This window comes from Tympanuchus pallidicinctus, unplaced genomic scaffold, assembly GCF_026119805.1.
Source record: "Tympanuchus pallidicinctus isolate F22 unplaced genomic scaffold, pur_lepc_1.0 scaffold24, whole genome shotgun sequence".
NCBI classification, from domain to species: domain Eukaryota; kingdom Metazoa; phylum Chordata; class Aves; order Galliformes; family Phasianidae; genus Tympanuchus; species Tympanuchus pallidicinctus.
In genome coordinates this window covers 3,730,920-3,757,118 of record NW_026294741.1, presented here as the reverse complement: position 1 = coordinate 3,757,118, position 26,199 = coordinate 3,730,920, and the positions used below count along the sequence as shown (strand labels likewise).

General features: G+C 45.9%; 2 protein-coding genes and 1 long non-coding RNA gene across 9 annotated transcripts; 1 reads left to right on the top strand and 2 right to left on the bottom strand.

Annotated features, from left to right (window-relative positions):
* Positions 1 to 1,439: 1,439 nt before the first annotated feature.
* BLMH (bleomycin hydrolase) lies at positions 1,440 to 17,326 on the bottom strand. 2 transcript variants are annotated; one of them, XM_052688578.1, is made up of 12 exons: positions 17,213 to 17,326; positions 16,808 to 17,008; positions 16,184 to 16,293; positions 15,391 to 15,532; positions 13,673 to 13,761; positions 12,490 to 12,582; positions 8,899 to 9,054; positions 8,258 to 8,416; positions 8,094 to 8,161; positions 7,586 to 7,703; positions 5,690 to 5,759; positions 1,440 to 2,440 (listed from the first exon to the last, which is right to left on the bottom strand). In XM_052688578.1, exons 1-12 carry the CDS (start codon positions 17,223 to 17,225, stop codon positions 2,289 to 2,291), a joined length of 1,371 nt encoding a protein of 456 aa, XP_052544538.1. In that variant the 5' UTR covers positions 17,226 to 17,326; the 3' UTR covers positions 1,440 to 2,288. The 2 variants fall into 2 exon arrangements, with proteins under 2 accessions (XP_052544538.1, XP_052544539.1); XM_052688579.1 differs by having other exon boundaries at positions 16,808 to 17,005; positions 17,213 to 17,313.
* An 86-nt stretch (positions 17,327 to 17,412) lies between these two features.
* Positions 17,413 to 25,481, top strand: LOC128083401 (uncharacterized). Of its 3 annotated transcripts, XR_008208062.1 has the most exons (4): positions 17,413 to 17,579; positions 17,838 to 18,005; positions 23,778 to 23,868; positions 24,851 to 25,481. It is a non-coding gene; the product is annotated as an uncharacterized LOC128083401 (long non-coding RNA). The 3 variants fall into 3 exon arrangements; XR_008208061.1 differs by lacking the exon at positions 24,851 to 25,481 and having other exon boundaries at positions 23,778 to 24,115; XR_008208060.1 differs by lacking the exons at positions 23,778 to 23,868; positions 24,851 to 25,481 and adding an exon at positions 18,263 to 18,700.
* On the bottom strand, positions 17,565 to 22,066 carry TMIGD1 (transmembrane and immunoglobulin domain containing 1). Of its 4 annotated transcripts, none has more exons than XM_052688582.1 (7): positions 21,979 to 22,066; positions 21,338 to 21,437; positions 20,093 to 20,371; positions 19,296 to 19,571; positions 18,525 to 18,628; positions 18,236 to 18,264; positions 17,565 to 17,896 (listed from the first exon to the last, which is right to left on the bottom strand). In XM_052688582.1, exons 2-7 carry the CDS (start codon positions 21,417 to 21,419, stop codon positions 17,893 to 17,895), a joined length of 774 nt encoding a protein of 257 aa, XP_052544542.1. In that variant the 5' UTR covers positions 21,420 to 21,437; positions 21,979 to 22,066; the 3' UTR covers positions 17,565 to 17,892. The 4 variants fall into 4 exon arrangements, with proteins under 4 accessions (XP_052544542.1, XP_052544541.1, XP_052544540.1 ...); XM_052688581.1 differs by lacking the exon at positions 21,979 to 22,066 and adding an exon at positions 21,621 to 21,757; XM_052688580.1 differs by lacking the exon at positions 21,979 to 22,066 and having other exon boundaries at positions 21,338 to 21,614.
* Positions 25,482 to 26,199: the final 718 nt, after the last annotated feature.

Sequence of the window (26,199 nt, the reverse complement as noted above, 5' to 3'; positions counted from 1 at the left end):
AAGTCTTAATTTGTTAAGCTCTATCACCGCCATCAGAGCTGCCACAGGCAGTTCACCAGTTAAACTCTGCAGAACAAATTAGCTCTCCTTGGTGGCTGCAGTAGTAGGTAGGTGGTGTAAGGAAGAAGTAGTGTCATGTCACAATCAGATCTTGAAAGACCAAAATACTGACCTTTCCACAGGAAGAAAAAGCCCCCAGAGCACCAGGCGTTACTCATAAGGAAAACATTGCACATAACACAGCTTCCCAAGAGGTTTGGCTTTGTTTCAGAGCCACCAGGGTTCAGCATGGAGCACAGGACTGTTTACTCACCATGATGCCATTAACGCAGCACAAGGCAGAGGCTGCACATCACAGAGCCACGAGGCACCTTGGGTCAGCCTGCCCAGCCTTTGCCAGAAGGATCCATTCCATCCACTTCTGAAACCCCTCACCAAGGTCTCTAACCAACAGAGGGAGGCACTGCATCCTCAGGCAATCTACTCCAACTCTTCTTCATTAATTTGGAGACCCTCTAATCAGGGAAACTGATTGCAAAGGTGTAGCTTTGTTATTGGATGACTTGCTAGTAGAAAAAGCAAGCTGAGAGCAGCGTTAGTTTGTACCCTTACAGGTCCCAAGATAAAACCTTCTGGCAGAAGCCCAGGATAACATGAACTGAAATTTGCTAGAAAGGACATTGAATGATGGCACCACAGCACTGCAGGTACATTCTGTGATCTCCAGAACAGCTTCGTTACCTTCAAAGGAACACTACAGGATCCAGCCTTTTAAACAGCATCATTCAAGGGGAGTAACAACCAACCCCACTCTGTTCCATACTGTTGCTTCCCATCCAGCCAGCACTCTTGCACACTACCAGAAATGCAGACTGCAAGTTTTATCAGCTTGGGTGACCCCCAGACAAGCCCTAACATGGATTTAGTTTAGCAGCACCATGCAGGCATGCTTTAGCTTGGTATTTTTAATATATATATGTACATACACACATTTGTATAACTTGTATAAGATGTATATACTTCTATAATAGCTTTCTACCTGTGTAGTTCAAACAAAAGCAAAGTCAAACCAAGATGCAGAGTACCATAGCCATAACAAACGTTTATCTAGCAGCTCAGGAGCTGGCAGCCCATCACCTTGCTTACCCCCTTATTTGCTCATGGCTAAACCCAACTCACAGCAGCACAACTGTCAGGTTACATAGACAGTCCACCATTCCAGGCATTTCAATCAAAGGATTAGAACAGTGCTCATCACCAAACTATTTGAGAGCCCATAGCACATGACGCAGTGTTTATTTGTTCAGTGAGAAAAACAACTGTGTCTGCTTCAGACAACATACAGCAGCACGTTTCCTGTCCTCATACCGGCCCACTCACATTTGTTTGTGATTTCTCCAGTTCACCAGGGCTCAAAAAAGAAACCAGAGCTGTACCAGTCACTTAAGAAACTGTTTATTCAAAAGCTTCATAGCACCATCTTGTTTTTGAAAACATCCAAATAAAATGCAGCAATTAATTGGGTTTTTTTTCCTGTTCAGCATGACACTAACTCCAGCCATGAACATTTATGGTTGTTCTTGCTAATGTAACTGAAAAATAGCGCTCCTGTGCACACAGACATGATGGGCCTTGATATGTGTTATCCAACCCAAGCTCAGTAACTGAAGAATAAAAACAAGTGAAACTGGAAACCTCAGGTTATTTTCCCCCCAGTGCTGCTGGAAGATAAGTTTTCTAAGGGTAAATAAGGTAAACCTCTAAGGTTCTGCAGTTTCAGCAATATGTACCCTTGAAAACTTCCTCCTTTAAGAGAATTAAAAAGGAAAGTGTATAAAAGACCTTGGGCATTCTTTTGTGGCATAAGATAGACCACAGATGGTTAATCTATAAGAATCTTGACATGTTTGTTCCAACACTCAGCTGTTAACACTAAAGAACGGCCTTTGACTGTCATCTTTTCTAGGGAAAACCCCGGTCAAAATGGTTCTACTTTATTACTATGCCAATTTAAAATGGATAAAACCAAACCACCATTGACAGCACTTGTAATAGACTTCACTGCAATTTTTTTTTCCTTCTCCCTTTTTAATTTTGCAGGGCAGCCTGTCTGAGAGCTTGAATTCAGCCAAGTAAAGCGCTATTTCCCAAAGATCCTTAACTTACTTTTCAAGAATGTGGACCACGCTGAGGGCTTGGTCACACTATCATTTGGCTATGGCTTCCAACCACTGGGTTCTCTATTGCATCTAATCTGGTTGACCATTAAGAGGCAAATATTCTGGAGTTCACTTGGCTAAGGCCCCCATGGGGTCCCATGCAGGCAAAACAATGGGTTCTTGCTCCATCACTGCCAAGACGTCCTCTGGCACGTACTTCTTGTCCACCACAACTTCATACACGTACTCAGAGAACCAGTCGTCCGTCATGATCAGGTAACCTGGTGATGAAAACGGCTCGTTACAACAGAGAGCCACCACCAACACAGTGAAACAGTCACACAAGTTTCGCATCTGAACAACCCCTTGGGACAGGTCACACTTCTATCTCTCAGGAGAAAGTGAACAAAATTAATTGACATTTAGGCTGAGCAGATGTATTTCGTGTGCATTAGAAGACTCTCCAAGAAAGCAGCTGGGAAAACAAGGCCCAGAAAAACTCGTTTTAATTCATCTGTTAAAATAAGCATTGGGAATGCCTCAAAAAACTTACACTGAGAGTAAGGTTACCTGGTTACTCTGTCTTTAGAAGTCTTCAAGATGTTGGTAAAAGAGACATTTGCCCAGATGAATAACCAAATCATCTCTTGCTTAGGCCAAAAATTGCTGGCTTATTTGCAGTAAGAGGAGGAGGCTGCCTTCCCCAAATACAAAGGCATCCAAACCAGTTTTGCTGAACCAAATCTCGATTTTCTTCCTTAACATAATTCTTACTGAGAATTTCAGTAAACAATCTTTGAAGTGAGGGGGAAAAAGTCAAATTTAGAATACCACAGGCTTTAGCAGAAAGCTATCATTGGAAAAACTATTCAAAGTGAACTGAAAATAGAGTGGCAGTGATAAAGAAAGCATTTAGAAGACAGATGAGAAGGCTTTATGTAATAAAGTTTCTCACATCCTTATATACAGTATCATCACACAATCAAATGAAACAAGAAAATGTCCAAAGAATATGGACAATAAATGCATCTATCTACACCATCTTGTTTCTAAAGCAAGAGATCAGATAATTCCCATAAATTAAAAACCCTATCAATTGTAATCCGAGGTAGCAGCCATTTTGGAAGCACTGCCAAAAGGAGCTGCTTTGATTATTCTCTCTTCAGGATATGAGTTCTTGGGACACACAAAAACCTCTCACTCCCAAGAGCCAACAAGTAATTGCACCCTGAGAGGATAATGAACTCTGTTCTGACATCCTGCATCTCAGAGCTTGACAGTGCTGATTAGGATCGCAGCGTCTGAACAAGAAGGAAACGTCAAACAGAACTTCAGAACATGCAAATAAGTGAGGGCTCTGTGAGCAGGGCTGTGCTCAGAGGCACAATGGAAGCCATTATCTGTTTCTTCATTAAAAGGAGATGTGTACTTTGCAGGCTGCAACAGAACAGGACGCTGACTACAGGAGGAAGCTCTGCTCTGCATGGAGTTGGTCCCCATTTCTTTCACTTAATTCTCCAATGGAAAACATTAAAATGCAGCCCTGTAGAAGCAACAGGCTGCCAGATAAGGGAGAGGTCAGCCGAGGATGAATGGTCTGAGACTTCTTGCATAACCCAGCATCTGGGCATCTGAAAAGAAAGCCCTTGCAAAGTTCCTGAAGAACTTTGTCTTCCCCGCGGGGGAGTTAAGGTACAAGATCACAGAGCCTGCCATAATGAACTCGTGAGATGATAGATGCACACAAACAGATAAATCTGCAAAACGTCTCCCTGCGGAAGCAAGCAGTCAGTACAAGGGATGAAGGCAAAAGGAAGATGACTTTTGGCTGGAGGTACCACAGGAAAGCACTTTTTGTGCCAAAACAAACAAATGGACCCCTATCAAGTGGATGTGATAATGTGATTTAGTGTTTCCCTTTGAAGACCTCCTCCTTGCTTTGAAAGGAAGATATCCGATGGGACAAGCAGGGTTCAAAGTTTGGTAACACTGCATTATATCTTCAGAACAAAAGAATAATTAAGTTTGCCTGTCTCACTGACACAGTGCCAACAAAACACAGAAAGGAAATATTTTACTGGGAAGTGACTTTTTTTACCTCAAAAAAAAAAAACCCACAAAACAACCAATGTTTGTCAGCAGCTCTGTTCATTCCTTGAGGAAAAGTGGATTGGATTCCAAGAAACCCTTTTACAGCAGATAGGCATGTAATTACTAAGTATTTAGGAGAGGCACTGCTAGGCTGTTCCCAGGGCTTCCCTTTCTCCAGGACTAGCAGCACCACAAGAATCCAGCTCTGCACACTCTGCAGATGCTAAGCATACAACTGAGTGCTTCCCAGATACCCAGAACACAAGTCACAGTTGTTCCAGCCCTGTGCCACGCAAGGAAAGCAGGGATCCTCTGGCATTTAGATTGCACTTACAGCAAAGCACAGGGAACCCTGTATGAAAAACACTCATTTCCTACCAAGTGTTTGTTTTCTGTTGTGAATTTAATGACAAAGTCTCTGGTGTTTTGTCACAGACTGTAATCTATCATCTTGTCCAATAGCAGAGCTAGGTCTTACTTGTATCTCCCACACCCAACTGGGCCTCAACTGGGATGTGCCAAGCTTAACATCATTCTTGACCTTTTTGTTTCTGATGTAGATTCTGGTTCTCCGTGCAGGACTTATCCAAGCACAGTTTCCCAGTAACTTGCAAGGCAGATAAGATAAAGTTCTCTGGCAGACTGACTCAGTGACACAGCAGGAGAAGCAGGACATGAACCTCCTACATCAGCTAGCATTGGATGTACAAGATGGAAAAAGCAGGGCAGGAAGAGGGGGAAGAAACCCTCTCGAGTTTCCTGTTTTGCTGTTTCAGAACAAGCTCTGCTCCAGCCATTTAGGCCGAGCTGGCTGACTGCAGAGCTCAGCAGAGCAAAGCAGGAAAGCTGTCACACTGTCAGACCTGCTCACCCAAGGGCAGCTGAGATCAGAGCTATGCCCAGACACAGCAGAAAAGCACCCCTCCAGCCATGCCCATACTGAGCAGGGGAGCAACTAGAAGCAATTTCCAAGCCACTGCTCAGCTGTGACTCATGTTCTGCCCACAGTGTCTGTCCATGTGCCATGCCAAGATGGCTACAGCCCTGCAGAGCTTACCAATTCTTTCCAAATGAACAGCAAGGCAGGCGGAAACAGCCATCAAAAGGAAGGCAAGTTGATGCAGAAATCTGGTGTCAGCTGAACCGCAGGTGGATTTTTTTGGTTGCTGGTGCTTGTCATAGCAGGGAGGAACGGTGCAAGGATGCCATAGGTCATGTTTTCAGCATGGCTTTAGAAATGCAATTAGTCAAGCTGCTACAAGCCACTTTCCTCTTTTTGCTATTAACTGGAATAATACCTGGCAATTTTCTTGTGATCAAGGGTTGCCCATACACTGCTTAGAAACTATAACAAACCAGCCAGCCTTTCCCCTGTTCACTTCCCTATTTCCAAACATCAGGTTGAGGCTTTGTGTTCCTGTGACTATGCATTGCTTTACCTTTATTACCACGGTCTTCACCCCAGGAATTTTCCACTCGCCACTTTTCAAAGCAGTCTTCTTGCCCATCCTGCAACAAAACAAGGAGATGGTGACTCAGCAGCCAAGGGCTATGAGAACTCACAGCAGCCAGCCCTTCCACATCGAAATCCAGCACCAGCAAATCAGAGCTCTGCTACCAAAAGCCTACAGCCACCAGTGAGTTTCAGACCACGGTTTATTGCTAACGACTGGAAAAAAATCTGAAGTATTCGTATGAGGAAACGTAGCCCAGGACACAAAGTGAAGTAAATATTGTAAAGAGATGTGAAGTTACACTGAGCCAAATTCCAACTGGAAGAATCTAAGCTGCCTTCTCTATCACCACTTAGGCACTGGGGGCCTTCTGAAGTACAAAATGCATCACTTGCTCGAAGGAGGAATCAGAGAAGGCACGAGGGCAATAAAGCACCTGCAGCTTTCTTCAGAACAGCATTATTAGGAGCAAACTCAAGCACACAGATCTAGCTGTTGGACAAAGTGGTACAGAAATGTTTGTGTGCATTAAGGTTGTTGTTTTTAACCAAAAGGGACATTTAATCTGCATCAATGTTTAACCTTGTAGAATTGTAATGCTGTTTTTTAAATCTTCAATCCAAGCCTTCTACTGAGCAGTAAATCCACAGCAGCATTATATTTTAACTATTTATCAAAGCTCCTTTAGATTAAGCTCAGGTTTAATATTAGAAAGCATGTTCAAAGTGGAAATGAAGCAAAAGTAGATTATTCTTCAAACAAAGGACAGTAATTTCACTTAAATGATCATTTCATAATAGGCAGCATCCACAGTGATCTCAGACATCTTTTTAAGGAAATGAGGTCATGTTTTACACAGCTATACACTTAGGCATGTGAAAGGACAAACTTGGAAATATAGACCATAAACTGAAACCTCCAATGGAAGCCAGCAAGTGACTGGAGATGTACAAGCTTGAGTCACGAGTAGACAAATAGGTTTTGAACACGAGTAATGTATCTTGAAGATGCATTCATGCACAGTAAGTGTTAGGAACTCAGAATGCAGAACACAGAAATTTGTACTGGATTGGAAAAAGCTGCTGAAAGATTCCTATGACTCAGCAGTCTGTCGAGTCCTCAGACTGCAGAGCTCAAGCAAACAGTTCCATGCAAGCTGCTGCTTCTCAAGCCAAGGTCATGTTGGACAGGAAAAGATCTCTTCAAAGCAACTTTAATAATAATGACAACTTCTGGAAATAATGGAAAGCATCAAAGCTGCAGATAACTCTACACTGGAGTATGAAATTCCCATTTCATACATTCTATATCTGCTCCTGGCAGCACTTAGCTAGGGATTCATCTCAACGTGCTTCTGCCAGAGATATCTGTGACACTGTATTCCCCCTCTAACTACAAGTAGGCCAGAGAGGTCACATGCCAATGAATGGCAGATTAAGACTGCTGCAAAGTGCCTCCTACTGGCTGCTCCAGCATCTCTCCCTTGTAAAAGGTGCATTAGACTAACCTATGCAGTGGGATAGGGTGGAAAATGCTTGCTACTTGATTTCCTGCTCAAAGCACCTCAAAATCTGTATTTAAAACCAGCTAAAGATGGTTGGTATCTCAGAAACTGAAGCAAACTTTTCCCTCTTCTCCAATTGGAGTTTGTGGAGAGAAGGAAAGAAATCCTTAACTCACCTAAAGTTCTTCCATTCTTAAGTATCTGTAATTGTGAACACAAGGCAAATAAGGAAACAGACAACCTAGGCCTTGCGTGCAGGGTGTTGCCAACATGCAGAGCTCTAGCAGAACAGCTTATACACTGAGTGAGCTCAGAACACAAACAATCTGCTCCAATACATCTGTGCAGACGTCATAGTTTCAGGAGGCAGACTCTACCTTCTCCGAGACAGCTGTCAGCACCATGGCATGGGTCATCATGGAGTCTCCAAAGATCAACCGTTCTGCCTTGTTCATGTTCTTGACAGAGACACCAAACACCAGCTCGTGGTTAAATCTATTTGAAAGCCACATACACTGCATTACAAAGGATGCATGGAGGATTCTCCCCAGCATAACACAGAACCAGCAGACAGGCCAACAAGTTCTTCTAATCACACTGTCAGGATAAATGCAAAAGACCGATGCCTTTAGGAGTTTTTCTCACCAGATTCTAAGCTATTCAAAGGGGTAAAAAATATCCAAATCCTTTAAAGATGTGCTACAAGAAATAGAGATTTTAGCTAAATGTAGGAAAAAGCACATTCCTGTTGCTTGAGTTACTTAAATACACTTCTTTTAGGTATACTTCACCAAAAATATGTACAACTTGGGTTTTTTAGGCAGACAAGGCATTATGTGCTAGCCAAGTATCCACAATGACATTCTGTTTTGCTTTTCTACTTACATATTCAAGTCATTGATTCCCAGCTTGCCATAGAAGTGCTTTGCAACATCACAGCCAAACCACACAGCCTACAAATAGAAGGAAGAGTCACATCTAGGCCACATTCCAGTGAGTTTTACATTGCAAGAGTTGCACCATGTCGTTCACCAAAAGAAAACCCAAACCTCTCCATCCTTAATAGACGTTGCAGCCAGTTTTTTCAAGACATCAATAGGCTGGTTGTTATAGAGAGTCTTCCTCCCTCCTGCCATGTTGCCCAGGTACTCCACGGTGTACAGCTGGCAGTATGGGTTCTGAGGTCGAGGATCATTCACTAGACACACCTGCCAAGAAGCAAGAGGTAATAAACTAAGATGCAACTCAAGTGTGATCTTTGGCAAGTGAATCCAGGCAGATCTCAGACAGTTGGTTTTGTCCAGTCTAGCAGTCTGCCCCATCAGCTGAGCAGCAGCTGGCTGAAATACCAGCTTGCTTCTTTCTATTTTAGTTTTACAAAGTTCGCCTCCAGCTGTGGCACAGGAGCTGTAAATGTTACTCCTATTTTCTAATAGCTGCCTTAGAGCTTGTTATGATTGATTCAATCACTTCCTCTACTGCACTGAAGTGCAATATCACAGCTAACCAAAGAGCACATCAGAAGAGAATGGGAAATAAACACTGAGCAGTCTGAATTGAGGGAGCTGAAGCTGTCCTGCATGGTGTCATTACAAGCGCAGACAGCACACTCACAACAGGGGAAAATAAGTTGCAAGCAGTTTAGCCATGAAAAGGTCTCTGCAAACCACAGCCATGCCACATCACCGACCTTGTCCTCCATGTTGAAGTAAGGCTTCACGTGCTCGTTGTAGAACTGCACTGGTGTCAGAGGACCAAATTTGTGATAGTTCTTCTCCTTATCCCGGAACTCCCAGCAGAAGGTCTCTGGGGGGTTGCCCAGGCAGGTACTCACTATTCTGAACACCTGCAGGGAGAGACAAACATCTGTGAATGTGCAGAAACACGTAGGTTCTGCCCCTGCTACCACAGCAACGCTGAAGGATTTCTCCATGAGAAAACCAATTGGAAGGAAGAAATCTTAGCTTTCACCTCAAAAGCACGCCAATAAGTGCACACACATCAATGATTTGCATCCAGTTTTGCAGACTAGATGTTGCAATAGTTCAAGAACCTGAATCAATCTACAGGGAACCAACAAATTGAACGTACACTCCAGGTTATCCTAGGAATGAAGCAGACAAATCAAAAGCCAGCTCACTGCCCAGTCTCATTCTGATATCAATAAGTTATTCTGAAGCTTCTCTGTCAGGAAATCTTCCCAGTGCAGGAGAGATCTGTTTCTAGAAAAGCTTAAACACTCTGCATTACTCGTTGTAAAGTGATTTGCCACATGCAGAGAGAAACCAGATCTTCCAACGCACACAAAGCAATTTATCCCAGTGTTTCCAATACTAATCCTTTTTTTCCCCCATGGATCTCTTTTTTCATTTGGATTTCAGCAATGGGCTTTTGTATCTTTCCAAAATCCTAGAACAATTTTCTCATCTGCTTTAATACATTTAACAACACCACCATTTAGGGTGAAGCTGACAGGTTATGCAACTTCACTGGAGATCCCCATCCCCTGGCTGCAGCTGACAGCTTTCTACTGCCTTTCTTTTACCACAACGAGGTGGAGATTTCATGTTGTCAGCCTCCCTTTAAATCAGGCAATGAAACAGTACTTTCTCACAGAGCTTGTAAGGCATGCTGACTTGTAGGCAGCAAGCAGATGGCTGTCTCTGGGTATATTCAGCAGGACTTACCACAGACAACATGGGGACATGCAATCATATTTAGACAGGCTTACATGTTTTATTGCAGCTGAAACTAGCTCCCTTCACCTCTGTTCATCCATGTCATCAGCACAAGTCTTTTCCTCGCAAAGAACCAACAGTGTTTAAAATAAGAGAAGGGTCATCAGATCCAAGCTGTGCTTTCCGCACTAGGATCCAATGGCTGTGGTTTGTGCCAGCTTCCCCAGGCTGCCTGTCTTCACATTCCACCCTCACCAGCTTCCACAGGACTGGAGAAAAAGCCTTTCCCAGAGCTACTTCTTCCTGGACCAGCTGCTCGGGCTTTTTTCCTTTTCATTTTAACCTGCATTAAATGTACACTGACTCCATGCCTTTATACTGCAAGTCGTTTTTCATGTGAAACGACATGCAATCTCAGTTTTTAACAGGTTTTGTGCTCCTTTTTAGTTCTGTGTTCTGAAGATGCATACAGAAAAAAAAAATGCCCAGAGAGAAGCAGAGGGCTTTCTATATTTTAAGCACTTCGTGTTGAGGGCAAAGCATGTGCAAATTTCAGGCTAAGCAGCATCCACTATTTGGCTGTGTACAAGATGCAAATAAGGTTGCTCTTGCTCCAAGCACTTTAAGGAAAACAAGTGAATAGGGTAATTATGGGTTGAAATAAGGGTGTGGGCTTATGTTTCTACTGGAGGAACTCATTTATTTCTCAATAAATATGTTAAGGAGGGAATGTTAATCCCTAAACAACTGTAAATATGTATTTTTGCACACGCTGCACAAAAGGTAGAGTTTGCTGTGGATACACCACATGGCCTCAGTTAACCCCAAGTGGAGAAGATGAGGTCAGGAAAACAAATCAAGAGGGATTTCCAAAAGGAGAGCAAAAAGCAAGAGAGCTCGAGGCAGAGGAAGGAAAGTGATGGAGGCACAAGTCTCAAATTAACATTGGCAGCTGTGCCTGGGAACGACCTCCCTCCCTTGTTTTTTCCACCACACCCTCTAGGGGACAACCCTCGATATCTCATGGACTTCCTCTCCCAGCAGGAGACTTATTTAAATTGAAAGGTGACTGGTATGACTGTGGCAACAAGGAGAACCAAGATAAGGCAGAGATGTATTGAACCGTGCTAAAAAAACACAACACCAACCACACAAATAACAGCAAGCAAGGAAAGGACGCTGCAGATAACGAAGAGTCTACAGAGGCAAACTGCAAAGGAAGAAGAAGTCAATCACAGGCACTGAGCTGATCTCAACTTCTGGCCTGCTGTGCTCTACTTTGATAAGGAGAATGTTTATACAGTTCTGGAGTGAATCTTTAATCCTACGTTCCAGTACCACTGCCCAGTTTCAGCTCGTGCTGCCTTCCAGCAGAAGTGAGCTAAGATTTGATATGCAAATAAAGCTTCACAAAGGCAAGTTCTGCTTTGCCACATACAAAAACACACAGCCAGCTTCACGCATGTAAACATTTGTTGTCTCACACTTCTCATGCCAGCGTTCTTAAAATACACACCGGAGCACCTGCACACTCCAGCTATAATTTACTAAAGTAAATCCACTTGAGTTGTGCAATACTGCTGCTACTGCCACAGGAAGTATTGTGTTAACTACAGATAAACAAACATCACCTTATTACAAAACAAATTATAATCTGTTAATGAGCCTCTGCCAGTTCCAAGATCCTTTATCAGAGGGCAAGAGGCCCTCAGCAAATGAAGAGACTTTCTACTTCTACATCACTGCCCTGGAAGATGAACAGCAGCCCTGGGAAGCTCCATCATCTGCTGTACATTTCTTGAGACACCTAAGGACAGACATTGAAACCACTGCAGTATGTTTGAGAAACAAATGGAGACTTCATTTTCTGTTTTTTAACGCCTTTGGTCAAATACATCAACGCTCTGAACACTTACAATTAATGTGGGCTATTTAAAAATCAAGTAGAAGGACTGAAGGACAAATGACACGTGTCACATTCATGTGAGCAGATGTAGAGCCAGGGTGACACACAGACATAAGCACTACAGACTCCCATCAATTTAAAGTTAATTAACACAGACAAAAGCAGAAGCTGTGGTTCCTCCCTCTGCTGCCCCCCAGCAACAGATCACAGCTGAGTTCAGCCCAGTTTAGCTCACATCTTTACCACAACGCAGTGCCTGTTGCTGTTCTTTCCTGCTCTCTTGTGGAGGATTTCTGCAACAACACGTGTGCTGTCGGATTCTCATCTCAGAACTGTCAGAATGCAATTTTCAACCTGCCTCTTTGCTACTATTTAGAAAAGCCTGGTAGGGCATTGTTTTGATCACCATTCATATTTTTTTTATTGTGTGACATTTGATTTTTCACAGAAATGGATACATCTTCCTGAACTAAGTTCCAGTCTACCATACATAAATAGTATTTGTCTGGAAATACAAAAACAGAGTAAGTAGCAAGCAAATAGAAAAGAGATGGATACCTCTAAGTGTTCTGCCATACAAAACACCCCTAGCTGGGCAAATACAGGTACTTGTTTTGCCTTATCCTGATATCTACAGATCAGTTTGACCAAGAAACCTCCTTCCACTCTGGTCTCCCCTTTATCACACTGTATTTACCTCTTCTATCATGGTGTCCATTGCAGCACAAAGTTCTTCCTTATTTGTTCCAGTTGCCACCATGTTCCTCAGCCGCAAGCAGTACTCTCTCATCTGTTTAAGGAGAAGGTCATTTTATTTTAAGGTTATGAAAGGTGCTGCCAAATCAGTCTTCAGGACTTCCAACCATCCAGGTTGTAACAAGCACCCATTTTACCCTTCATAACATTTTCAAAATCAAAAAGAAATCCACTTTGGAATGTCTTGTTAGATATTGAGTCTTTAAAATCAAGATTCTCATTTACATACAAGAAAACAGCACAGAAAAAAAAAAAAATCTACAAGCACCTGCAATTCAATGAGTATTTTCTAATTATTCTGAAGCTTAAGCCATCAGCTTCTCTTAAGGCTTGGCTCCCCTTGGTTCTGTAACATAACTAGTGCTGCAACATTCAAACTCATGGCCACCTCTGACTCACAGAGCAGACTGCCTCCGTACTGTAAAATTAATTCTGCAATTCTAATGCATAATTAATATCTTGGCTGATAAAAATAATGGAGCACTTCCCCACCGCATACAGAATTGCAGTAAGAGCAGCACATGCCTCCATTACTGTCATCATCCATAAGGCAGAGAAGCAGTGACAGGAGCTCCCTCAAGACCAGCTGGTCTGCAGTGTTGAAGAGAAGAACATCAGCACCACCATTACGTCTGGGCTCACTGCAGCAGATTTTGCATTATGTATTTCCAAAGGCACTTTCCTCTTAGCATATTCCTTATGAACTGGAATAATCAAAGCCCATTATAAAAATGCAGTTGAAGCTTTTTCATCTAGTCACAGTTACCTGGCCACCTACACTACCAACCTCCTGATTAATTCACTTCTGCAGTTTAGGATTCAAGCTACAGCCACAAATCAAGCGGGAGCTTTTCAGAGATTTGATCATTAGGAACAATTGCTACTAAAGTTATGTGATGCTCTCAAGCTACTGAAGCCTGACAATGGCCATCTTCTTCCATAAACACATTTTCCTGCTTCATATTTCAAGGTTAACTGCTATGAGTTCAGGCTGCCTTTTGAATAAAACGAGTTCAGTTTCTGAGATGCACTTAAAACTTCAGCCAATGAAAAGAAATGAAAGAGTATCTGAAAGCAGGATCATTCCCACCCTTCTTTAATCGTAACATAAAAGCCACTTTTACCTTATGATTCAAGATCTCATTCATCCTTCTAGTAGCCTCTGTGGTATGAGATTCAGGAAAGTATTTCTTGGGAACAACACCATACTTTTCTGAAAGCAATTAAGTTGAGGGTTAGCAATCACTGCTGGAATGGGATCACTGAGAGGCTCGATTCATTCCATCTGACACTGAGCCCTCCCAGATTAATTAGTGCTCTGAAGAAGCTCTTTCTCACTAGAAAAAGTTCGCATGAAAATGAAGATCCTGAAAAATCTTTCAGAAAAACTGAACTCACGAATCATTCCATGTATTTGGTTTAAGTTTAAGTAAGTTTAAGATTTCCCACTCTCCTTCACTCAACATTGATAAAGCATCAGCAGTAACCATTTCCTACACCTCAGTACCAAAGATCACTCCACTCAAGGTTCTGGATGCAACAGCAGCAGCCAGAAGTTCTCTCTGCCTTGTTTAAGTGTTTGTAACAGTGAAAAAAGTCACCCCAGGCTTCAAAGAAACAATTTTCTTTTGTGATTCTAAACTTACATTATTGGCTTGTTACCTTACAGAGGCCTTCAATTGCATTATCATACCAATTAAAGCAGTTGCTAGTTTAATTCAAACACCAGCACTAAGGCTGATGATGCTCCCTAAATTGCACCTTCGTAAGACCAGCACTGCCACATTCCATATGATTTCCCTCTCACCAATCTTTACATCTCCTTTCTTCAGGCTGCAAATCAGGGCAGCTTTGCTTCTGCCTTGAAGACACACCCTGGTCTAACAAAGTCTCTTCTTTGCCTTGTGCACGACGACTGCATGCATGGACACAAAGGCAACAACTTCGAGTTGAGACTGAAGTAAAAGGGGACTGAAACTTACTACTGAATTGACAACTGGGGTATCTAATTATCCTGCTGATTTTGAGCTTCTATCAGAAGCAGCAATATGCAAAAATAAAGATCCTAGAGAAGATTTAAGCCTAATGCTTACAATAAGATCCTTGATTGAAGAAGGCAGCCACTAAGTGTCATGCCTTTTAACAAGCTTCCAGGTCTCATACTCAATTTCTAACTACTACAGATTGTCAGAGTAAGGAATCTTGAACACATCAATCATTGAGGCATGCTACAAGCTCTTCCTGCATGCCTCACACCTGAGGATTGAGTACACAACAAGAAAACCCATCTTCATGGAAGTTCATACCCCTTTTCTCCCTGTGCTAACAACAGAAAGGTGATGGTTACTGGAAAAGAAGCATGGTTAGAAAATAGGTTAGCTGCTTTTTCACATGGTGTATCGGAAGATTAAAGAAAGCAAAGCTGGAAATCAGTGACTAAGTCCAGCAGAACTTACACAATTCTCCAGACTTCATCTCACCTGCAGTGCTTTCCATTGAATTCCATTTTTCATAAATTTCCATTAGCAGAACGCTCTGAGACAGACAACAACTTACTTTCAGGCATAAAAGCATAGAAGATGTAATAAGCCTTATGCTCAGAGCCAACTTGTTACTCCTCGTATTTACCTCAGTCATTTCAGGCTGGTTTTGGACAGGTTACAGTGAAAAGTATAAGCAAACCTCTACTTGAAGTCTTCTGCAGTGCCAGCTGCTCTATGACCTAGGAGACCCTACACTGTAGTATCAAGTATAGTATCAAACGTTGAGTGAAAGGAAACAATTTTGGATCATCTCCCAAATCAGAGCACAATTTAGGACTCCCAGCACCCAATTCCCTTACCTATAATGTTAACCAACATATCCCACTGGCCTCCATCATTTGTGGGGTTACTGAGCAGGAATTGCACCAGCCTTCCATCTATGGGTTCCTTTTTCTGAGCTGTTTCCACAAAGGCATTTAGAAAGTAGTAACAACGTTCAACCTACAACGAACAGACAGGACAAATCTGTGTGATACACGCATGGACTCGTTCCCATTCAGTATTCAGTTCTTTGGAGCTAGATGAAACTATCTGCTCATCCACTGACATGTTTGTTTTCCCTCTCCCATCCCAGGTCTTAACCAAAAGCTTATTTCTAGTGCAGACCATGTATTTACAAGTGAGTTAGTACAGAGCTCGAGGGCAGAGGAAACAGGAAATGTGAAACAAGTTATATAACGAAGCCTGGCACAAACAAGTGCTAGGTTTTCTCAATTTCCCTTCAGGAAAAAAGCAAACAGCTCCCAGATCAGTAGGTGGCAAGCACGACTGAAAGAGCTCCACAGAAAATTACAGTCAGGCTTAGGCTTCCCGCTGGGCCTACCATAAATAACTATTAAAATACTCAGAACACTTGAAAGACTTTTACTACTTCAGAACATTAACATCTTGATGACTTCCTCCTCAAGCCACAAGTCTCACTTTGCCCAATCTTAATTTCAAATATATATTTAAAAATTTCTGGTGGTTCTTTGTACTCACATTTTCTATCTGGATTGTTCAGAGAGCCCAGCTTAAGAAAAATTCTGCCCCACTACTAAGACTCAGTTGTATAAGCATTCCTAGCACAGTCTGTGGCCTGCAGTACTGTACCTTGTCCCAAAAAAAGAGATATGACTGGCTGAATTCAAACTCTTCAATGTTGTACTTCTTCATGAAGGGAAGACGCATTGCATTGAGGCAGGAAAAGATCCAACATCTCCCTGAGGTCAAAGAAACAAGAATTAAACTGCAACGCTTGTATTCAGAGCTATGTAAGGGCTTAGAGCAACACCATGAATTTTGCATTCCAGCTTAAGCATTTGGACCAGTGCCCTGGTCAGCACTGTAGGTTACTGAATAACCAGTGAGTTCAGAAGTCCTGGATGGACTTGATGATCTTAGTGGTCTTTTCCAACCTTAATGATTCTATGTTCCTATGAACCATGCATGCAGGTCTCTCAACTGCTTCCATCTTGCTCTTTACAGAAGGGAAAGAGGACCAGAAGGCAGATATCACCCTGCTGCAGGGATTCCATGTCAGATCACCCACAGAACTTCCAGCAGCTGCTCTCAGAACTCACTGCCACCAGAATCCCTCCTAGAGCCCAGCAGTGAGCCCACCCTGCCATGCCCAACCCTAAACAAAGCTCCTCTTGATCTGAGACCCCCAGCAGAGATTCCTACACCCATAGGGAGGCAACCAACCACCCCAGGTGCCCCAAAGCCCCCACTTACCAGAATTCTTCTGGTTGGTGACAGGCTTGCCCTCGGCGGGCACGGCGTGTTGGAAGACCTGTATGGTTTCCTGCACCACCTGCCGCTGCAGACAAACCTCCAGCGGGTCGCTGCAGGTCGCCACGTTCTGGGCCAGCAGGAACTGCGGCTCGGCCCGCAGCCGCCGGATGAAGGCCGCGGCCTTCTCGGTGCTGAGCCCTGCTGCAGGGAATGGGAGGGGGGAAGGGGAAGGCAGCATAAGCGCCCCGCAGCGGGATACAAGACGACCCCAGGCCCAAAGCCCCTCGCGGGCTTTCATCACAGAGACCCCACCCCAGAGATAAGCCTCCCCCTCCCCAGGCCCACCGCCATGGTGAGCCCACCCCCCGTGGACGAGGCCCCCCCACATGTGCGCCCGCCCCTCACCATGGGCATTCATGGTGCCGGAAAGCGGAGCGCTGCACAACAGCCGAACCCTCCCAACGGGTCGCGCGCGCCCCGCCGGAAGCGGCTCTTATAGCCCCGGCACCGGAAGCCGGAAGTGGGGCCCGAGCCGCTCGACGTTGAGGGTGGCGGTGGGAGGGGGACGGCGGGCGGAGAGGGACAAAAGGCGTCGGATTGCGCGAGCCGAGCCCGCCGAAGCTCGCGAAGCTCCGCCCCCTTTCCGCGCCGCGCCCTTTTCTCCAGAACGTTCGGCGCCGCGGTCTGGCGCTCATCGCGATGGTCTGCACGGAGCGCCCTGCTGTCCCGACAGCAGCGTGTGCACCACAGACTCGAGTTAACGTATGGCACGGTGCGTTTATTGGCGGTGAGATGCAATCCCGAAATGAAGCCGAGGGGCGGTCGGGGGGGGGAGGCAGACAGGCTGCGTGGCCCGCCATCAGCGCGGCATCCCAGGCTCGGGGCTGTGGGACGAGGTGCGGCGGTCCCTCAGCCTCCTGCCCCGTGTCTGCGTTCTGAGCAGTGATTGCGATCAGTAGCTGTGAAATGATGCTTGTGTTGTCACAAAGCTCGTGTCCGGAGTTGTGTTTAGGTGCCTAATCTCGTGCAGCTGTGCCACCACTTCGAATGGGGTTTTCTGGGTATGCAAAGCTTCCCTGCCATCTTTACCTGCAACAAAAGGGAGCAACGTGGAAATTCACTACCAGTGGAGAAAAAAAAAAAAAAAGCCAATGGCTGAATTGAACTCAGCTCCCAATGGCTGTGGCTGCACACACAGGTGAGGTTTTTCCCCCTGCACGGAGTGTTTTCCTTTCACTTTCATGCGTGTCACTGCCCTGTGTCCCCACGTCCCAGCCCTGCAGCTGTGAGGGGTGACAGCAGCCATCCAGAGCTGCAGGGCAGCAGGGCAGCATGTGGGTGCTATCATGTTTTGCTAGAGCTTGAAGAAGGGGTTGCATTCAGGCCCTTATTCTGGGAAGCTGTGTGGTTGTGCGATCAGATACTTACAGGGCTGTATCATTTGTTTTTTTGAAGCACTGAAAAGAAAGAGAGAATGCTGTTACTGTCTGCGTTTTCTGCTCAGAGAGGTATTATTACTGAGCTCTTGCACATGTGTAATTCACTCCCCTTAAAAAGCCTGAGATTTGATTTATTTGCTAGTAATTCTCAAGGAGCTGATATTACACAATGGCTCCCTAGCACTGGAAAACAGCACTACAAAGCAGCCCAGGAAAGGTGGAAAATAAAAGGACATTGAAGCATTACATTTTTCTTAAGAAACTGAGTCTTTGCATACCTTAAATATTTTGTCTTTCTGAGCCACGATTCCAAAAAGCACGGTGAGTGCAACCACCACAGCAGCAGCGATAACAGCCTCCGTGGGGAAAACAGTTTTTTTATCTGTGAAGAGGGAGAGGAGGTTGACTGTTAGATTGGTGCAGTCACACAGTAAAGTCATCTCACAGAGCTGGAGAGAGGCACGTTTCTGTGTCGGTGAGTGGAAGGAGGAATTGAAACGCTGGTCCCTGAAGTAGATTCCCCAGGGTGTGTGTGTCTAGCTGTGCCACCCATAGCCCAGCTTTCAGGACATCCATAGGAGTGATGGGCAGTGGGTGCCTGAGTCTGCTGGCTCCCTGAGATGTGGGCACCCAGCCCAGCTCCCTGTAGCCCATGGAGGCACCATAATTTCTGGAGGACAGCACAGCACCATTGCCTTAAGCAGCTTGTTTCTTCAGCTTGACAGAACAGTGTGGTTAGAAGCTTCAAGAGAGACTTAAGGTGCTTTAAAGCACGCTTGGATGTGCCCTGTCATCATGGGAAGTGAGAAAGTGGGATGAGTCCACTTCAGGTCACACTTGCCAAATGCTTTTGAATAACAGGTAAAGCAGGATGGGCCTTCTCTGGTGCTGTGCAGGCAGGCACAGGTGCACAGAGAGCTCCTTGCTGCTCTCAGAAGTTCATGTGGGAAATTTCCATGATGTAAACCCACTCACAGTGGGTTGCTACCATTGCAAAAGCCAATGCAGAGCTGGCGTTACAACTTAATGTTTAGTAGTAACTTTGTTACCTTCAACTATCAGGTGGATATCCTTACTGCTGTCTCCGCAAGAAGATTTCACCTCACAAGTGTAGGTCCCATTGTCAGACTTTTGTGCTTTCTTGATAGAGAGCTGGAAGGTCTCACTGTTCTGGTACACCTGGTAGTGGTCTTCTATTGTCAGGATGGCGTTGTTCTTGTACCATGTTGTTTGGCCTTGAGGGTTGGACTTGGCACTGCAGGACAGAGTGACGTCTTTGCCTTCTTCAACACTGATGGTCTGATCTTCACCCACAGAGGGAGGAACTGTTCAGAGTAAGAACAGTTAAAGAGGTCATTCCTGTAAGTAAGTAGGTTCCCTGTTCACATCAACTGCGACACCATTTGTAGGGAACCTGCTTTAGTAGGGGAGTTACTTTGACGATCCCCTGAGGTTCCTTCCAGCCCCTACAGTTCTGTCATCTGAGCACACATGCTGTCCTGTGCCCCATCGTGATCCCTATGGATCAACCGGGCAGTCATGACATTTACTACTGTGCCTTTCCTGCCCCAACTTGCATCCTTGAGAAAGAGTCTAGGTGGAGGCAGGGATGTAGCCAGAAAATCTTACTTAAAGGGCCCACCCATTGCCTGTAAAAGAGGCATTAGAACAGGCTATAAGCACCACTGTAGAAAGGGAGTGACTTATCACGTGAGCTATCTCCTTCTCAGCACATTTTTTCCCGGTGAATACAGTGCACCAGGGCACAAAACCATCCTGCCCTCAGCTGAGCACGTGGGGTGGGGCAGAGCCCACCCAGCCGTCCCACACTGATAGCAGCACTCACAGCGGACGTCCAGGACCACCGAGACCTGCACAGACTGGTCCCGTACCAGCCTGCACGTGAAGGCAACGCCATTGTCAGACTCAGAGACCGGAGAGATGCAGATGTTGCTGATGTTCACTTTATTCTCATCTTTCAGATCCACTTGGCCATCTCCTCGGTACCAGCGCAGCTCCTCGGCTTGGCTTCTGTTCTGTGCTACGCAGGACAGGGAGGCGAGAGACCCGGGCGATGTGATCAGGGTGAAGTCATCGTTGTAGTTATTGACAGACAGTTCTACACCTGCAAAAGAAGGAGAATGAGGGCATTTAGGCGTCCTACCCTGCACCCTTCCCACAAATGCCTGTGGTTTCTCTAAGCCTTGAGCTTGGAGGAAACAATCAGAGCGTTAGGCTTCAACATAACGCTCCTCTTTCAGGTGGGACTTCAGTTTCTAAGATAGGAAGCAACTTTATCACAAATTTCCCTTCATGGTTACTTGAAATCAAAGTGAAAGTTTTATAACTGACTGCATGAACTCCAAAGCCTGGCTTATGATAGATAACAGAGCATCTGAAAACCATGTCGTGGCACTGATAATGTAACACACAGTGAGAGAACACCCTGCCAGCAGTGCCCACCCTCCTGCCACAAATCACTGTCGTAGCATATCTGTGCCAAGAGTTTTTGTGCCCACAGTTTGGTGTTCTGCTTTTTGGCTGGAGCTGAACGTTGTATTAAGCTGTTTGTCAGCTCCTCTGCTGCGGCCAGAAGGTTGGTGAGTCACAGTAAATCTAACGTAGAGCCTCAGGATGGATTAAATGGGAAAACAATATGGGGAATAAATTTTTCTGTCAAGCTGGAACTCTCTAATTTAGCCGATGTCATGAATGAATGAGCCGAAAAATGCATCTCAGAATAAAAGGCAGCGTGGTCCTGTGAGTACAACAGCCCAGAGCACCTTGTCTCCCCCTTGGTATTCCCAGGCCAAGTGCATTGCAGTTCTCACTTCATGGAGCAGCTGTGAACACGATGGCCTCGTCGTTCCTGTGCAGCTGACTGAAATGCTGAAGCTTCCCCATTCCCTGCTTGGCTGCTCTCAGAATCGGAGGCCATTTCTTAGACAGTCCTGCAGGAGTGATCTCCAGAGCATACGAAGACAGGGTGCTGCCATTACCTATCACCTCAGGCAGAACTCAACCCCAGCCAGTTTCACCTGCCAGCACGATGGAGTTTGGACAAACAGTGCTGCGTTTTTCCATCACTTACCTGTGGCTACGTGTGCCAAAAAGCAAAGCACGAGGATGTGCACTCGGCAGGAGGCTGTGAGTCTGCTTCTCTGTGCCATCATGGGGAGCCCAGCTGGTGCCTGCCAAAGAGAGGCAGGGTCACTGCATTGACTGCAGCTGTTGGGAGCCTTTGGTGGCGCTGGGTCGGGGTCACCACGGCATAAATTGAGCCAATGTCTTGCTGTTCTCCAGGGGGTATTTTTGTCTTTGATTGCTGCTGCTTGAGGTCATCGTCTCTCACTCTCTGCCCATCCCTGACTTACCTTGGGAAGAGTCTCAGAGAGGTGGCTTCTGAAAAGAAATGTGCAGCCCTTCCTCTCCTTATTTATAAGCTCTGATTCTTAATGTTTTATGGTAGCTCCGTAAGAAGTGAATCCATAAAATGGGTTCAAGGCCACATTTAATTCCTGCATTTCTGAGCTCCCAGAACACTGAAGAGAAGTTCTTGCTGGGCTCTGCTGGCTTTTTATGAGTCTTGACAAGACAATGAATAACTAAGGAGAAAGTTCCTGCATCAGCCATAAAGACCTCCTGCCAAAAATAACACTTCTTCCCTTTCAGCTTTCTGGCTGTTCACGACGCTGTTTCAAGCCATAAGAATTGTGATTCTGTGAAGCTTACCCTAATTATCCTCTGAGGAGACTCCAGCTGCCCCTTCCTGCCCCATGTCCTGCTGCTGGGTCCTTCTTAGGCTGCAGAAAGTGCTCCGGTTCAGACTTTGGACTGCATGCTGGCAGAGCAGGGAGCAGAGACATGCCCTGTAATGCTGAGTACCCTCAGGGTACACTGTGCTTAGCTCAGGTCACTGCTCTGCAATTATATTTCATGTGAAGAAGGAAGTTTACAGTAGGTGAGGATGTAAAGGATGAAAGAGCGAAGTTTGGGGGGGTATTTTCAGTCTGTAAGCAAGAGCGAGGGAAAGAGATCATTGGGTAGCAGGGAGCTTGGTGGTGACACAGGGCACAGCATTGAATGGGAGCTGGGGGAAAAGGTTTGCCCCAGGTGTGTGTGATGGGCAGAAGGATGAGCTCGGGTTCATTGGGTTTGTGGCCGTTGAACGATGGCAGCGCTGTTTTGCAATGGCATTTGAGATGTGCTGTAAGAAGGGAGATTAGAAAAGCAAGGTGTTAATTGGCCAGAGATACGGGAAGGCAACAGTTTAAAACTGATAAGGAATTACTTTCGCAATGACTTTCTACATATGTATTTTTATATAGGGCTTAATTATCTTGTGGGTGTCTTAATTACCACCATGATCTAGAGTGGGTTGCATTATCCACCTTCTCATTATGCTTAGGAGGGACATAAGCTTCGTTCCAGAATGCAAAGCAGCCACCAGTGAGTCAGAGCGGGAGGGTCCCCTTCAGAGGAGCCCCGTGGCTGTCCTGCAAGGAGCCAGCTCTGCTGTGTGCTGTTTGTGTCAGGGAGGGCTCCATGGGCACGGGCTGGAATTATCCACTGGCTCCTCCTCGCATCCTTATGGCAACAGTACACCAACAAACCCCAAATAAGGCTGTTCTTACGTATGATTCTGAACAGCCCCAAAGGGAATAAATTAATAAACGCCATTCTCTTCGAGTGTAATGCAAGCCTTAGAAACCTGAGAAGAAATGGTTTAGAACGTGAAAGAGACTGTTGGCTGCGTTACCCTCCAGCTCAGAGTCAGGGCAGTGTGTGTCCCAGTCTGCCCTCGGTGCCTCCAGAGGCAGAGCACTGCTCAGAACGCCCTGGGCTGTTGCTGGCAGAGGGCTGCTCTTGCAGTCCGGGGCAACCCAGGATGCACACAGGTCTGTGTGAGTTGGGATTGCCTCTCTGCGTTGGCTGGCAGTGCCTGTAACTGGCTGCAGTCCTGCTGTGCTGGTCCCCCAGGCTCTGCCCCAGGCTGCTCCTTGTGGTTCTCCTCTCCTAATCCCTTTTTAATACGTGGTGCCACATGTTTTGTAACTTCCATTGTTTAGGAACACCCAAACCCAGCTCGGAGCAGGAGAGCAGGGCTGCCAGGGAGTGCTGCTTGGGCACCCTCTGCTCTGTGCTGCCTCCCACAAACCCCATTTTCCCCAAGTATGACGACTGGAGACGTGCCCTGCTTTTGCAATCAGACTCAGCCCATACCCCACATACTTTCCACTATTGGCACAGAAGAATCTCAAGTTTCGTTGTTTTTTTTTTGTTTTTAATATATAATTTGGCTCATCATCATATTTCTTGATCGTCCTTAAATAAAAGGTCACGCTCTCTGGCACTGAATGCAGAGGAAAGATGGGCAAGTTTTAGCCCTGGGGGAAAAAGAACAAGGAAAAGAACCAACCCCTGCATGAAGGTTGGAGGGTGGCGGGGGCCACCTACTGGCTGCAGGCCGGGGCCGTCGTGCTGTGCCTCTCTCATAGCTTTAAACAGATCCTTGCAATCATTTTTTTCAGGATCGTTTCAACTCCGTCTCCTTGAAGTGAGTGGAAGAAACTGAGCCGTGTCCCAGGAGTGCAAGTCTAAGTTATACTGCAGAACAGCAAGGTGCTGGCCTGTGAATCCTGTGCTGTGATTGAGAGCACCCAGAGACTGCAGAAATTCTCAGGGCTGTGCACAAAGGTTCTGCCAAATCACTGCTGTCTGTCGCCAGCCTCATCCCTGATGCTCCGGGTTGTGGTCAGTGCTGCAGGTGTGCCCACAGCCACCAAGCTGACTGAGAAAACTAAAGGCGGAACGCTGGTGTGGTTGTTCCCATCCTGCTCTGTGAAATACGGTCCCAAATAAAAGCACATGGGAAAAAAACTTGGTGTTAAATGAATAGTACAGGTATCTGCGGGAGATAGATGTGAGGTTTCTGTCTTAAGTTCCACTTCAATTAGGAAAAATGTGTTCTCAGAGTGTGCTGCAGTGGCACAGCTGCCCAGGGAGGTGAAGGAGTCCCCATCCCTGGAGGTGTCCAAGAACCATGGGCACTGAAGGCTGTTCACTGACATTATGGGGTGGGTTGGGGTTGGACTTGGGGATCTGAGAGCTCGTTTTCAACCTGAATGATTCTGTGATTCTGAAGTTTGGTCCTTGTATCTTCCCAGCAAGGTCCTGTTCAGTAACTTTCCACTTTCACACACAGTAGCACTCGGGCAGATGAATAATACCAATCCTTTGTTTGCATCCTGTACTCATGAAACTCCATTTTCAACCTAATGGGAGCAACTCCAAGGCAGCCTCCTGCCCAGCAGGCTGTGGTAGCAGAGATTATCTGCAGGGTCCCCATGACTTTGTTGTTTTTCTGAACAGAAACAAACTGCCATTGATGGGCTGAAATTCAAGGGATTTTTGCTTCCTAGGGGAAACCAGATTGACTGGGGTTGATGCCAAGTTGGGTGCCTGTTTCTTGCTGGATTTAGAAGCTCCCTTATGGCCAGTGCGGGAAGTTCCCTGGTGTAATTCCCCGATCTGCTTCTTTTTCAAGACACTGCTGTGCTGTGGTGCCCTTCAGCCTGGACCTAAGGTATTTTTGTCTGCCTAGGAACTATCATTGCCAATGGGACTTCTTGGAAGTGCACTGCTGGAAAATCAAGTGCTGATTTGATCCTGTGAAGACCTCCCAAACAACATCAGCAGTTTGAAGTTCCCCACTGCGGAGCCGTCCCTCATTCCCTCTGTGAGCAATCTGCAAAGACCAGGCTGCCCCATCCTGCCTGATGGGGAACCACTCCGAGGAAACCAGGGTGATGCTGCAGGGCAAAAGGCTCAGCCCCCATGAGGAACAGGAGGCGTTGTGCAGGTCAGTCCCTAACCTGCAGTCTCACCCTGCCTGCAGGCAGAGCTCTCAGGCTGGCTGGTGGGAGCTTTATTTGTGCTAGCTGATGAGAAATGACGAGAGCTCAGGCCTCTGCCTCATGCTGCTTTTACAGTTGGTTTGTTGAAATTCCAGACAACTGGGCCTTTTTCAGCTAAAAAGGGAAATAAGCTCAGTTATTGTGTGTAAATCCAAAGCAATTTATTTGTAGACTGAGGATGTAACCTATGTAACTGGGGCCATTTCTGAGATTGCTGAGTTCCCCATTGATGTTCCTTCTCCCTTTCAGTTTAAAATGCCCAGGTCTTTCAGCTTTCCCGGGAACCTCTCTGATAAATAATCCCTGTTCCCTGCTCATCTCCCTCCCAGTGACCACACAGCGTGGATCAACCCTGAGAAGGAGGAGCTGATTTGCTCTTCTTTTCCTCAGAGCCCTTTGGATGCTGTGCCTGCTGTGATCTGTGGTGCAGCAGATGGCAAAGATCTGCACAAGGGATGGATGTTCCCCAAAGGTTGCAGGTTTATGGGTCACACTCAGCTCATGTGTCCAACAGGAAACACTGGAGCTGGGAAGTAGATGTGTGTGGAAGATAGCATTGGGGATTTAAACAGGAGTTGCTGAGACCCGGTGTTGGAGGTGACCTCTTTTATATATGGGCTGCAGTGTGTTTTTTGCAAAGTTCTCCTTGTTATTCCTGATCATTCCACCTGCCTGAAAAAAAAAAAAAAGGGGGGGGGGGGAAGCAGCAAAGATCTGATCAGAGGAACCCCCCAAGTATTATTGTCTGTCTCTTCAGACGCTGTCCTGCAATGGCACCCAGCACGGCTGTGATTCACATCTAACTGCACTGATGCCCTCAGTGCTCCGGGCCGGCCGGTTCCCCGCAGTAAGCCGGGGCCCCGGGCCGATACTCAGCCCCTTATGCACCGGGGCTGTCAATCCCCAGACCACGCTTGTTTGCTGCTCCCCTGCCTCGCCTTTCCCTTTCGGGTAGCACTGCGCTGCAGCCCCGCCGTTCCGTCCCGCGGCGAGAGGTGCTCGGCACGAGGCCGGGAGCGGCGCGGCCAACAGGGGG

Excerpts from the sequence above, each read along its gene's own strand:
- BLMH (XM_052688578.1), bottom strand. Across the intron at positions 16,294-16,807 it reads CACCAACCAGAAGAATTCTG|GGAGATGTTGGATCTTTTCC; the intron begins GTAAGTGGGGGC and ends CTTTGACCTCAG. Across the intron at positions 15,533-16,183 it reads ATCTCTTTTTTTGGGACAAG|GTTGAACGTTGTTACTACTT; the intron begins GTACAGTACTGC and ends TGTTCGTTGTAG.
- TMIGD1 (XM_052688582.1), bottom strand. The coding sequence starts at position 21,419 with ATGATGGCACAGAGAAGCAGACTCACAGCCTCCTGCCGAGTGCACATC. Across the intron at positions 20,372-21,337 it reads TTTGGCACACGTAGCCACAG|GTGTAGAACTGTCTGTCAAT; the intron begins GTAAGTGATGGA and ends CTTCTTTTGCAG. Across the intron at positions 18,265-18,524 it reads AGAAAGACAAAATATTTAAG|TGCTTCAAAAAAACAAATGA; the intron begins GTATGCAAAGAC and ends CTTTCTTTTCAG.